At 39.8% G+C, this 14,174-nt stretch overlaps 1 protein-coding gene across 9 annotated transcripts in view; it reads left to right on the top strand.

Moving 5' to 3' along the window:
- Positions 1-10,031: 10,031 nt before the first annotated feature.
- Positions 10,032-14,174, top strand: part of LOC306746644 (transcription factor COE3) — a gene marked incomplete at its 3' end in the record, with an annotated part of 65,597 nt that continues 61,454 nt past the window's right edge. For all 9 annotated transcript variants that reach the window (XM_079229589.1, XM_079229588.1, XM_079229587.1 and 6 more), the window contains exons 1-5: positions 10,032-10,845; positions 11,154-11,310; positions 11,612-11,675; positions 11,949-12,004; positions 13,856-13,929. In XM_079229589.1, the coding sequence (XP_079085715.1) occupies positions 10,718-10,845; positions 11,154-11,310; positions 11,612-11,675; positions 11,949-12,004; positions 13,856-13,929 (479 nt within the window). In that variant the 5' untranslated portion in view covers positions 10,032-10,717. The remainder of the gene's footprint in view (positions 10,846-11,153; positions 11,311-11,611; positions 11,676-11,948; positions 12,005-13,855; positions 13,930-14,174) is intronic.

The raw sequence follows: 14,174 nt of genomic DNA, 5'->3' as shown, positions 1-14,174 counted from the left end.
GTGTGTGTGTGTGTGTGTGTGTGTGTGAGCTTGTGTACTGCCGTGCCGTAGCTTCATCAGGTATAAGGAGAGGTGTTGACTTTATTCCGAGCCTCCAGTAACACCACTGACTCTGATAGTTCCCCATCCCTGTGGGAATTCATTATAAGACAGCTAGAGGCTGCTTGTGGATGGTTACTGTGCTGCCCGTATGTTAACTTGTCGCTATCGCGCAAGGCAAACATGTGGTGCAGCTGCTTTCTCTGGCTGTGGGCAACCTGGAGAGATTGATTGGTGAGCCTTCTGTTTTATCCAGGATCAGGGCCACATTCAGTAGACATGGTGCCTCCGGAGAAGCAGCCATTTTCCCCAGAAAATATGGCTCATTACCAGCACAGACAAAATGAAGGTATATTGACTTTTTAACATCTCACAACACACCTATTCCTGAACCACTTAACAACAAGCATTTGTCTCCTGGAAAGCTGAACTTCATTTTGTTCTCATGTAACTGAATGCGCAAATCGGTCCTGATTTTAACAAGAGCTCATCATGTTTCTTTGGTCAAATCAAACACGGATTCTATCCTCATCTATTTCAGTTTGAATTTACACTCTAAGGCATGCACGGAAATACCCATACACATGTGTTTGCACCCCGCACACACACACACACACACACACACACACACACACACACACACACACACACACACACACACACATACACACACACACACAAACAAACAAACCCTTCCCCCCACATTTGGTCCATCAGACAGTTTTTTAACCATTGGCCAGTGGATGTGTCTGTTCTGCTCAGGGGCATACGCTCTGTCCAGACCCTCAGTCTTAACTCTCTCTCTCTCTCTCTCTGTCTCTCTCACACACACACACACACGCACGCACGCACACACACACACACACACACACACACACACACACACACACACACACACACACACACACAGCAAAGACAAACACAATCAATTATTCAAGACTCTTGTTTTGGCTCGTGTTTTTTTTCTTATTATTTCTGTTCTGTTGTTTCTATAGCATCCTCTGGCAACCTCACAGCCAGGAGGCCCGATGAGTGAGATACGAGGCCTGATGACTTGAGGTCTGTGTATGTCTTTGTAATTTAGATGGCTGAGTATAATTTGCATGCACAGCCTTCAACATTGTCTCATTGTCTGAAAGATCCATCCTTGCGGCTTTCCACAACTGAGGGTTGTCTCAGACCTGAATTGGAAGACAAACCTTTGTCTCCTTGTTTATTTCCCTCATGAGTGGACATTTTCAGTGTGGTTAAACCTCACATTGAAGCACACAGATGACCATTGTAAATAGCACATTGTCCTCTAGTTTGTGTTATTTCCTCATCAGTTGTATGTCTTTGGTAAGGCTCTATCTAAGCTACAGTGTATATTTTATATACGGGGTCCGTCATTCTTCAGTGTGCAAATGTGTGCACTAGATGGCACTATGGCACTTATTATTCAATGCCAACCGACAATTTCCATTTTGGAGGATAAGTGCATGCTGCTGACACAAGTGATGATCACAAACTGCTTGTTTTCCCTGAGCTGATGTTGATAATATCACGAAGAACTCCGTCGCCACTCGCATTTATCAATTAACTGTTTTGACCTTTAAGAACAAAGCAATTGTTTTGATTTTGACTGCCGTCGTTTCACGTGAAAAATATATATACATATATATATATATATATATATATATATATATATATATATATATATATATATAAATATATATATAAATACTGAATGTGAGTTGTGCAGACCATTCAAGTTTTCATTTTCTCTCCAAGACTACTATAACTTGACAGATTCAGAGTTTTTGGTGTGGCTCAAGTGAACATCAAACAAAGCACTCTCCTGAATCAATGAAAACAGAAAAGAATCACATTGAGGAGAAATATTAGATGTGAATCCTTGCAGCGATGATGTCCTTGTAACAGATCATATTGTAAATACGATGGGTTAAATTGCACTTGTAGCTTCCCTTCAAACAGTCAGGCTATCCTCTCGGGGGGACAAGAGAGTGCTGCAGACTCTTCCTCTAATAACGCAAGACAATGAGATCCCAGCTCATAACATAGGCCTCCACTATATAGAACAAGTATTGGGGGCTTAGCAGCTAATAAAGTGGCAAGTCTTCAAATCCATGTCAGAAGAGCAGAGTGCCACAGGGACCTTTCATAACACGTGTATGTGCAGGTTCAACTGCAGTGTAAAGGTTACACATCCACATTGCACTGATCTAACCTGATGAGTTGCCTTAAGCCCCACAAATTTCAAGGCTGCGTTTCTTATTTAAAGAAGCAGAAGTGAATAGTTATCTCCCCCTCTACAAGCGGAGACAGGAGTGTGGAATGAATGTTTAAGATGCAATTCAAAATCTACTGTGTATCCTCCTCTCAATTAAGTGTGCACGAAGCGGCGACATCATTTAAATTTGATTTAGATTTATTTCTGATAAGCTTGTTTGACCACATCTTTTGTAACTGGGGTAATTTTATTTTTTCAAAATGAGCAAAAGGCATAATATACATCAATTTTCTTAATTGAATCATGCTGCCCTTTGAGTTCACCAAACACAGTCTCAGTAATTAGCCTTGATTGCCTGGTCTGTGTTTCATAAATGCTCTCTCCCGCTTTCTCTCTAGTGAACCTGTCCTTCACTTGAGCACAGACACTCCTCCAGCATTTCCACCCACTTTGTTTGTGAGTCTTTGATCCACAGTATTCCAGTTAAAGTTACACCCATGTGCTGCAAGTTGAAACTTTCAGCATTGTTGCTCAGGGGAACCTTATACCCGTGGCGCCTTCTGCTTTTGTCCTTCCCTTTAGCAACAGAACTCTCCTATGGTCTCGGACAAAAGACTACTCACGACACCATTTTATGATCTCTGTGATGATACCGTTTCCTTCTCCTACTCGCATGTTACCTTGGTCTGCTCATCTAATCCAAAATGTTAATGTAAGAAAAAAAAACATCATTAGGGGTTCTCCCTTGAGAAAATTGTTGATTTAGAGCAAAGGAAGTAAGAAAATCCTTTATCCTCAGATTTTAACTGCAAACAAGAAAACCAATTTAAATCAGTACTTCTTCTATATGGTGCACAATAACATAAAAGTGTAAGAACAGATGCCACCAAGTTGATAATTGAATCATAAAACCAAAACTCTAATTTGATTTTTTTGGTTTTTCAATTAAATTGATGTGCAATATCAGCCGGACTACACGCATAATGCTCATTGTGTTCAGTGGATGATTGTGTTTGTGCACACATTGTCATAATGTGCATTTAAATTTGCATGTGTGATAGTATGCAGTCGAATTCCACATGCATGTTGAGTCTAATTGAAGCTACAATTATAACCATTTTCTAAGACAACAATATAATCTGGTGTATAAAACACTTCAAGGCAGGAACAACAAATACAGTATATTAAAGTAGAGTGTAAAGTGCTGCAATGTCTTGCCTCTCCAGTCTGTCTAATCACTATGTGAGTGAAACATTCATGGTACACTAGATCAGTTCAATATTTAATTTCTCAACAAAGACTACATGATGGAACAGATGCTCAAACTTTGTATGTTTCTCAGGAGAGAAAAACTCACTTTCATAGAAGCTATTGAGTACAGAGATTGCGCTCGTGTACAAGCTTTGTGTTGACTTCTTTGGGCTCTTCACCTATGCACTAAACGTACAGTCGTGGATGAAAAGATGTTCAAACAAACTAAGTGTGCATAGTGAGTCAGTGCTGAAACCACAGACTGAATACATCAATTGTTTACATCCAGGGGCGCAAAAAACTCATGTGTGGAACCACGTTAGTGATGCACCAGAGTTGGCCTTTGCCTCCATGTCACATTTCGAGTGAAGATTTGACTTGGCATGTTTACATAGGATTTCTTCATCTCCCTTTTAAACCCCTATGGGCAAACTGAAGGTGAGGGGAACTAAGATTATTATCCCCCGTTTCTCTGAGGAGCTTTTCTTTATGCACACCCTCGCAGATGTCGACATTTGGTTAGGCGGTGTACATAGAAGCCCCAGATTATCTAGCGCTTCAGGAAGTCTGTTTAGCTAAAGTTAGGAGTGGTTACTTCCCTGCACCTTCCTAATATACCCTGGTGTTCTACAACCTGGAGACCCCCGTGCTTAGTCATCTGTGTTAAAGAGTGTGTAAAAAGAAGAAAAATATTGGTGATTGAATATTGCTGTCCATTCAAGACTATATGTCTTATTTGTAATGATGTTCACATCAACGGGATCCTGTGCAGACGTAGACCTAGTCGCAGGAAGCGTAACAGATGGTGTACTATATGTCATAATGCTATAAAATCCAACAGGAATTGACAATTGAAATCCCACCCTGGAGTTTGCCTCTTTTAGCTTTGGCATAATCTCCTCAGGATTTCAATTGCAAAGTCAAAGAGAATAGTCTAGCACACAGGGACTAGTTATCTGGGGCAAATGCGGTCTAAGGTTGACAATGCAAAGGCTATGTTTATGTGCATCACACTTGCTATACTGAATGTTTCCCAGAGTACACGAACATCCTCCCCTGAATTATATTCCTCTTCCCACGTCCCAGTGCTGCCGTGGAAAGTAGGCCAAGTGAGCACCAGGGCGTTGCTTTTTTAAGATGATCAGTTTGTCAGTGTGTTTTTGTGTGTGCTCAGGACGGCTATTCATGTGGCTTGACTCTGTAGAACAAAGACCAGCATTATACAATTTGCAGCACTTCCAATGGCAAGGAAAAGGGAGAGGTTGGAAAATAGGGACAGGACAAGTGTGGATGAAACAAAAACAGAAACTGGCTTGTACTCTAATTCATTTACTTCCTCTTTTCCACCTCTTTGTTGCAGCAAAAAGGTCCCTTGCCAGTAACACTCCTCTGCAGGATCATACTGTACTCTAGCTGGCGTGGATTATTTTTAGCTATTGCTGTGCGGCTTTCACCTTGACTCTCTCCGTCTTGACATCATAATTAACATTTCTGTTAATAGTAACGCAGTTCAATATTAATACGGATCTCTGACTAAAATCAAAATTCTGTTGGAGAGTGATAAAGAATTATACTGCATTTCTCATATATAAAACACCTTGCCAATTGCCATCAAATGTGCATCACTTAATCCCTTTAGGAGTAAATTAGAGGCACTGATGCAACATGTAGAAAACATACATTTGGATGTGAGTGACATGAGAGTTATTGGACTCCTGCGGGTGGGGCAATATCTCTATAAGTTGGCAATAGCTCCATCATATGGGTCAACAGGCAAATTAAAGTTCTCTTGAGTATTGAGGGAAACGCTGCTGCCTGTGTGGTCACGCACACGCACATGCACTCTAAAAAAAAGAAAAAGAAAAACAAGGTTAAAGCTGATGCCTCCTGTTTTGGAGGCCACTTTTCCAGATGCAACATGTGTCCATATCATATACTTACTGATGAGGTTTTTAAATGACCTTTAAAGTCAGATTTGTGCACCTGTTTTCCTGAGTGTGTGGGTATCAGGGTCCCTACATCTTATGTTAATATATTCCGATTTAGAGCTGAATAATTACATTCACCTCACTTCCATCAATGCCACTGAGAAATGTGAGGCGGCTTGATAACTTTTTATAAATGGAGATTTTTTTTTTTAGACAGGCCTATACGAAGCAGTGATGGACACAATCAAGACGGGGCTGAATAAGAGCGACGGTATGCTGGATATTTGGTCATGTGTATTTTGGTCTAAATTTCCAGGGGATATTTTAGATGTTAATAGCCCTGAAGTGGTCTCCGTTTCTTATTTAATTTCTCTCGCCTTCTTTAAATGTAATTCGCCCACAGACTGCGCCGCGAGGCTCTAAACCGCGCAGAAACTCTCTCATCATTTCCACAGCAGAATGGAAATGCAAATTGTGCGCACGGGCAATGCCCTTGACAGAACTCACCACTGCACACAATTAACAGGAGCACTCTGACAGAAGTTAGTGACGAAATGTGAGGTCACAGCAGCTGGGTGTCAGATGATGTGCGTGTGTTTATTTGACACAATACATTAAACGCATCAAAAATATACATACGTGGATTGTGTACAACTTTTATTAATAATAATAGTAGCTAATAATAGTATTACTATAGTAATAGTAACATTATTAACACCAATACAAGTAATAATAATACAAATAACACAAATAATTATTATTATAATGTGGCTTTTGTGACAATTTAATTTTAAGACATTTTACTGCGTGGAAAATAATATCATGTACGTTCTCCCCTCCTCAGTCTTTTAGCGCTATAAATATGCATTTTATTGAATCTATTTATTTTGTCTTATGGTCAATATATATACATTTTTTATTTTTTTATAATTGTCTCTATTTTATTGTAGATGATTTGTCCTGAACATAATAAACAATCACTTTTTGGCCGCTGCGGGGGTCTGGGGAGGGGGAGGGGTGTTAGATAAACCTATGTTGAGATTTAGCTATCTTGTCACTGAGGAACGCAGCTGCCTCATATCGACACAATGATCTCAAGTGTAACCAACGAGGGGCGCTGTCCGTCTATCAGCTATAACTACTTGCCACGAATAGCCTACATGATTGATCTTATCACTCTTGGCCGTTTGTGTGTTGCCCCCATAATTAAAAAATAACGTGCAAAATGTATTTTAATATGATATTTGAATATGTCATATCAAATCTCGCACGTGCATTTATGAGGCCAATAACGTTAATAGCGTCTTTAAACAAAGTTTGCAAGGACGCTGTCATTTTAATGGTGTATTAAGCGTTTCATTATTTAACTTAAAAACTCGTATAATTTTAAATATAATCAGATTTCCCCCCACTCGTGAGAAACAAGGCACAAGTATAAAAGTTGATTTTTTTTTTTAAACACAGCTACAAGTGATAACAAAGGCTGTATAGACCTCACAGTAATCTTGTTTTGTGCGTTGGCACTTCACATTCAATAGGCCGAGATAAATAAATTAAATACGTAAATAGATCAATCATTATTAAGTTCAACCATACACAACACATATTATGTAAATATATATATATATATATATATATATATATATATATATATATATATATATATATATATATATATACATACATATACTATTATATTATTATATATGTCTGAACAACGGAATAACATGAATACCGGTTGAGTTGCTGTAAACAATAAGTGGGCTGACTGCCTGTTTGTTCCATATGGAGTTTGGAGTGATGCATAAATGTAGGCGTATTTCATTAATATTTAATCGACAAAAAGATCACTTTAAAAAAACCTCTGTGATAAAGCCGTGAGCGAACTTGCTTGCTGGGGTGCTAATACGATTTCTTTTATTTCCCCTTTTTTTTGTGCCAATAAATTCAGGAGGAAACAATGCAGGTGAGCATAATGAAAGTGTTGTCCCAATAAAGTGCATCGATGGACAGCTGGGCAGCGGCCGGCTGATTGACTTTGCCTTGACATCTGGGAGGCCCGCTGGCCCCTGGCACGCGTATAGGCTGATGTCGCCATTTACATGCAAATTTAAGGAGATCATGAGGGCCTCGCCCCGTAAATTCACACCAAAAAAAAAAAAAGAAGAAGACGTCAGCCTCAATACGGAGAGAGGAGGCTCGTCCCGTCGAGACGCGGGAGATCTTCGAAGTCACCGGGTACATTTTTATTGGGGAGCCACGCGTCCCGAGGAGTTTAGTTTTATATAGATGGCCAGGCCCAACTCTTTAGGGGTTCTTTCATTGTGGCCACTGAATAAGAAGAATGGGATAACGGGCCCCCGTGTCATCAACCGGTCATTTAAACGAGCACTCTGGCTCAATGCGGCCAAGATGCAGGAGGCAAACAGTTTGCACTTGTTCCCCCTGCTCGTCACGCGCCACTTACCTCCAGCGTGCAGTTAAGAAACAAGCTCTTTTTTTTTTTTTTATAGTGAGAAATGATACAATGTGACTAAGATCCTCTAATTCCACGCCCGTGAACGTTCTCATGCGCGCAAACACTAAAACCAACGGGGATCAACATTTCTTTTATTTTGATGCTAACATTTCACCTAATGATGGAGAGCGCATTTTCCACGCTGTAAGCCCACCGCGCAGATGATCCCACAGAATGAGCTGAGACGGATTCAGGCTCCGCGCCTCAGTGTGTGGAGCAGCTGACTCCCTCTCTCCACGTCCAGATGGCTCCTGCACACAGATTTGCATTCATTTTCCTCTAATATCTTCTGAAATAGCGGGGCAGCTGCATTTGTTGTCAAATACGGTTTAAAAGTCCCTTTCAGGACAGCATCGTTACCTACGTGACGGGTGTGGAGATCCATTTTCCTTCTCCAGTCAACAGTATCAGATCTAAGAGGATTTGTCTCAAAGTCCCCTAATTTGATAATCAGATTTAAATCGCCTTGGTGCGTGTAATCAGGGGTTAAGTTCTAATAAGCGACTTGAAATGTGCACAAAAAAGCAGCAGAGTGAGTTCTGTGCACACAAAAAAAGAGAAGATATTTGCAATCTCGGTAGAACAGACAAAACATTTACAACACGCGTCTCGGTTTGTTTCATCTAAGAGAAAAAGAGATAACATTTTTTTTTTAAAGGGCCCCCCTTTAAGGTTTTTCAGATTTTTTTTTTCTCCACAAATTGAAACTTAGATTTCTCTTCAATAATAATAAAAAAAAGTCAAAAAAAGAAGGAAAAAAAATCCACACCCTTATTTTGTGACTGGGCAATTTGGCAATAGATTGTGTAGAGGTGAAAGCAACAGCTTATAATTCACTTATCTTTGGCAGCAGCTATTAACCCTCAGCACCAGCTAGATAGATTGCTCAGGATATAGCACACATCTCTCTTCCTCGCACCCTCCCCTCTCTCCCTCCATCCTCTCCTCCTTTTCACCACTAATGAACCCAACTGCTTGCCTGCCCCTCTCGGACAGAGTCGGACATGTAGGCTCTTTAAAAATGATTAAGATGTTTCTGATTATTACTGATTTGAACGGGACGTGCATGAAATGAAGAAGACACAGAACCAGTGGATTTCCTGAAGTTTGTTTAATGTCATGAGACACCCTGGCTCAGGTTTTTAGCTCATAAAAAGATGTCAGAAGATCTTACTTTCTCTTCTGTAAATGGCACATACGTGTGATTGATTTGTTTGCACATGAATAATGTGGATGCTAGAAACGGGGCTTCAAACTTTGTTCATATTGTATGCCTACCGCCATTAATAAAGGACCCCTCTGCTCTGCGATACACAGTAAAACAATTGAAAGTCAATCATCTCTTGTTCAAAATTCTCAATGAAAATGTAATGTAAATTAATAGATTTATAATCATGTCTGATTCTCTGAAATCATCGTTGGATTAATTACATTTTAATTACAGTAAAATAACCCGCAGCGTGGAGTTAAAAATGCACAAATATATCAGTTATCTGAAGAAACATGATCTGTCATTATTGAAATATGATTTATGGCCTGTATTCACACGGCTATTGAGATGCTTTCGATACATTAGTGAACAAGCAATCTCATCAAGTCAATTTGTAATAATAACACATCTAATCGAATAAATACGTCAAATACTATTGATTTTAATCAAATATAATAAAACTAATCACGGAAATTGCAATCATTAGGCCGGGCTAAAAATGATAAGCAATGCCATCCTGAATTCCGAGGTATTATAATATATTGTTATTTTTATTTTATTTTCTCATTATGTGTGATGGTTACACACGGTTGAATTTTCCATATCATTAAAAAAATCAAAACTCACCACATATAGGGCCTAAGCAAGAGGAAAAGTGGAGCGAGTGAGTGTTCTCAGGCTGCTGCACTACAGGGCTGTACCCGTACAGAGGAGCGCCACTGCTTGACAGGAACCGTCAGAGCTCCATATTTGGGCAAAACCACGCCCCTTCAGCGTCATATTCTGACAGCGCCTCTCCCGTGGGTTTAGAGTTTTGGCTCCCGGGAAAGATTTCAGTCCTCGGGGAAAGAGGGCTTAGTTTTGCATGTTCCCATCCATCGTGCACGACGCGAAAGGGCCCCTTATCCACCTCTCCTGTGTACGAGGAACACCTCCACTGGTGATCAGCCTTTGCCTGTGTTTGTCTTGTGGAGAAGCAGCAGCACCTTTTCAGGAGTGGGTTTTTTATTCAACGAGAAGTCCTGAAGGTTTTGGATGCGGTGCTTCAGGGATGTGGGCACTTTGAGAGCAGCATCACCCACAAACACAAACAACTGCCATCGATTTTTCTGTGAATAGCACAAAAAAAGAAGAAGAAGAAGAAGAAGAAGAAGAAGAAGAAGAAGAACAAGAAGAAGAAGAAGAAGAAGAAGAGGACGAAGAAGAAGAAGAGGAAGAAGAAGAAGAAGAAACAAAGAGGAACAATCGCAACAGCACAAAAAAAAAAAAATCTCGTCTCTTGAACAATTCACTTTCGCAGTCCTGTGGATAACCGCTCTAACTAAGTACAGCACTTTGAGAATTGTTCACATCGGACGGACTGAAGAGGGAGGCAAGACCTGTGGACCGGGTTTTCCCTCGCAAGTCTGAATCGGCTTCTCGCTACTTATCCCGTGCAGCAACAACAACACACAAACAACCCTAAAGGATAACGCGCTGGGACGTTTTTTTATTCCCTTAATTTCGCACAGGAAGGCTCTTTTTCACGCAAATTGTCCTAAATGTTTGGAATTCAGGAAACTATACCGCGGGGCGGGACGACGATGAAGGAGGAACCGCTCGGACTGAACTCGGTCCGCTCCTGGATGCACACAGCTGGGGTGGTGGATGCGAACACAGCCGCCCAAAGGTACGCATGCCAAAAAGCATCTGATTTTTCTCACGCATTCCCTCCTCATCATATCGACCCCTCAATCCCCTGAATACTCTGTATCAATTACGGTCTCCCAATAAATGCCCCCCCTTCGGCTTTCCCTTCTTTCATTACATCAGATTACCCCATTATTGTGACAAATCAAGAAATCTCCCTCCCCCCCCACCTCCCCGTATACTCAAGCGTGCTTTCTGCATCTCCAATGTTTCCATCAGCTTCTATATCATCTAGTATCCCCGGTGTCCGGTGCTTAACCGAGATGGTCTCTTGTTTTCTCCCCGCAGCGGTGTCGGCTTGGCACGGGCACATTATGAAAAGCAGCCCCCTTCCAACCTCAGAAAATCCAATTTTTTCCATTTCGTCCTGGCGCTGTATGACAGACAGGGTCAGCCCGTGGAGATCGAAAGGACAGCTTTTGTGGACTTTGTGGAGAAAGACAAAGTAAGCGGTGTATTTTAGAAAATGCGTGCAGTACATAATCAGTATAAATATCGAAATTATGCTCTCTGAAATGGCAATGGGTTACTAAGGGGAAGTCACGTGTAATATTGATTTTAAAAAAAGAAAAAGAAGAAGCTCAATTCGTTGATGACAGAGAGTCTTTTTAACAACTAAAGCTGCTTCTCTTATTTTGCAAATAAACTATACATAGCTTGTTTTATTGTAAACCAACAGACATGTGGTGGTGATATATTCAGTTGTTCTGTTGATGTTGATTTTCATAAACTGTTGTCTTCTGCAGGAACCAACCAGTGAAAAAACTAACAATGGGATACATTACAAACTACAGTTATTGTACAGCAATGGTGAGTCAAACCCTCTTTACTATTTTACAAACACGTGCAAATGTATCAGACATGAATTTGTCTGTCTGCATAAAACCACGTGTAACAATAATAATAATACTAATAATAATACTAATAATGCCAGATGCAGTAGTAATTGTATTAATATAATCACTGTCTGAGGTCTTTGTATCTTTTACTAAACTTTTTTTTGGAGGGCTTACTTTTGTTTAAATGTATTTATTGCCCACAATTCCTCAAAACTCACAAGTGGTCTTCTTATTGTCTCCTCAGGCGTCAGAACAGAACAGGATCTTTACATTCGGTTAATCGATTCCATGACGAAGCAGGTAAGCTGCTGTTACACTTGTTTCTGCACACTCGCGCCCATCATGCCTCACTTGTGCAAAACCTTAACACGCCGTGCAAATCGTCACCCCTGAGATGCACACACGTTTTAGTTTTTTCTTCTGCTTTCTAAACAAACCACCCCAAAAAAGTTGTGGCACCAAATTAACTGAAATTACTGCTGAAACAAGAAGACACACTTTCCATTTTCGACTGTTTTCGTGTGACCATATATCATAAAGTCAATTTAACTCTGCCAGCAGGCTTCTTTGTAGCCACCTTATTCATTAAACACAATGTCTGCTCCTTGTGATATCATTTGACTTTTTTCTACAAAGAGTCAGAGGTGAGGCTCTAAACATATATATAAAAAATATTTGCATCAATTATTTTAATTATGAATACAAATCTAAATATTTTTTTGCTGAGGTTCATCTCACTTATCTTTCTCATAAACATTGACGTGACTTTCAACCCAGAGCCCAACGCGCTAAATATGATTATTAAGTCTTAATGCACATCAAAAGCACACGCAAAGATTTGTAAAGTTATGTATAATTTGGGGAATAAAATCAGACACCGTTATTTCGGCTCTGCGCCTCGTGTTTTGATATTTAATAGAGGGTTTAGGTGGAGCCTTATCCGAATAGAGCCGTGAAGCCTGAGCCACTGGTCACAGACAACATTCCTGTGCGAATGATCCGAGTCAATGGCGCAGAACAAGCAATTTATGGATTTCTGTTTCTACAGCTGCAAACAGCGACATAAATCAAACCAATATAGATAATCGCCCTGTTCCTAGAAGAAATAAAAAAAAGGGAAAGGGAAAGAAAAAAAAACTCAGGTCAAGTGGGACAGATTTTAAAAGCCAGAGAGTGATGCGACCTGGTTCAGATATGTCACTTTTTCAAAGTCACTCTCTCATATTGGCCTCACGCGTGCCAGAAAAAACACACAAAACAAACATCATTAAAATTATGAATGGCTTCAAAGGGAAAAAAAAATAATATCACTTTTTATTACATATTTTTTGCTATTATATTCTTAAAGTGTTTGTCAATAACGCGGTGCTTTGCCTGCGTTTACACTTGGTGCCGGTTCAGCATACGAGGGAGAGAAGTGTCTATCCTTAGAAATAGAAGAAGGAGGGAGGGATCGAGGGAGGGAGAGAAGAGCGGCAGAACTGATAGCTCCACGCCATCTGTTTCAGCCAATGCTCAAAAATTACTCAACCGTACCGCCAGACACCGCTTTTTATCCACAGAAAGATCATTGTTAGCGGCTCAAAATAAACAACAGATTGCCCATTAACACTTTCCCCCAAATATCCCCAGATTATAAGCATATTGATGACACTTCTATTGGATCTCTCCTTATGAAAATCTCTGTGTCTCTCTTTCTTTCTCGGTCTGTCTTTCTGAGCCACAGGATATTATCTAGATTAATAAAAAAAAATACAATTTATTATTATTATCCTCATAATCATTACTTTTCATTTTATAATTAGATTTTTTAAATTATTATTGCTACTGGAAATATTGTAGTTGGTGTTGTTGTTATTAGTCATAGTTATTTTCGTAATTGTTTATTGAGGTTGATTTTTATATGAATTAATGTAATTTAAACAGTGGGATATTGCTGTGATTGTCTTAACCATGTTTTTTACTTAGCCTTTGCACTCTTCTAATATATTCTGTTGTCTTAAAATCATGTGTATTCATGCCATGATTTATTTTATTAAGTGCAAAAATTGCAAATATGTTTGTCTAATTATTTGTGAATTTCTGTGAATTTATACGTGTTTAAGAGATGACTGTGTTTTCACTTTATTTCCATCTCATTTCCTTTCAAAGGCCATAATTTATGAGGGTCAAGACAAGAATCCAGAAATGTGCAGAGTTCTTCTTACCCATGAAATTATGTGCAGGTAAGCATTATTTTTTTTTTACTCCGTCCATTTTGCAGATCCAGGCAAAAAGTAATTCCCTCCCCTTCAGTAAGTTTTGACACTCATGATGTGATGCAGCAATCCAGACTGTCCTGTGGTCCTTCAGCAGCCACACAGAGAGAGAGAGAGAGAGAGAGAGAGAGAGAGAGAGAGGGAGAGAGAGAGAGAGCTGCTGTCATTTCTAACTTTGATATGATGTTATTCAGCTATGATGTGAATATGCC

Source organism: Taurulus bubalis, assembly GCF_910589615.1.
Source record: "Taurulus bubalis genome assembly, chromosome: 14".
Classification (NCBI taxonomy): domain Eukaryota; kingdom Metazoa; phylum Chordata; class Actinopteri; order Perciformes; family Cottidae; genus Taurulus; species Taurulus bubalis.
Note: the sequence above shows the minus strand (reverse complement) of the source record. Positions and strands in the feature narration are given on the sequence as shown.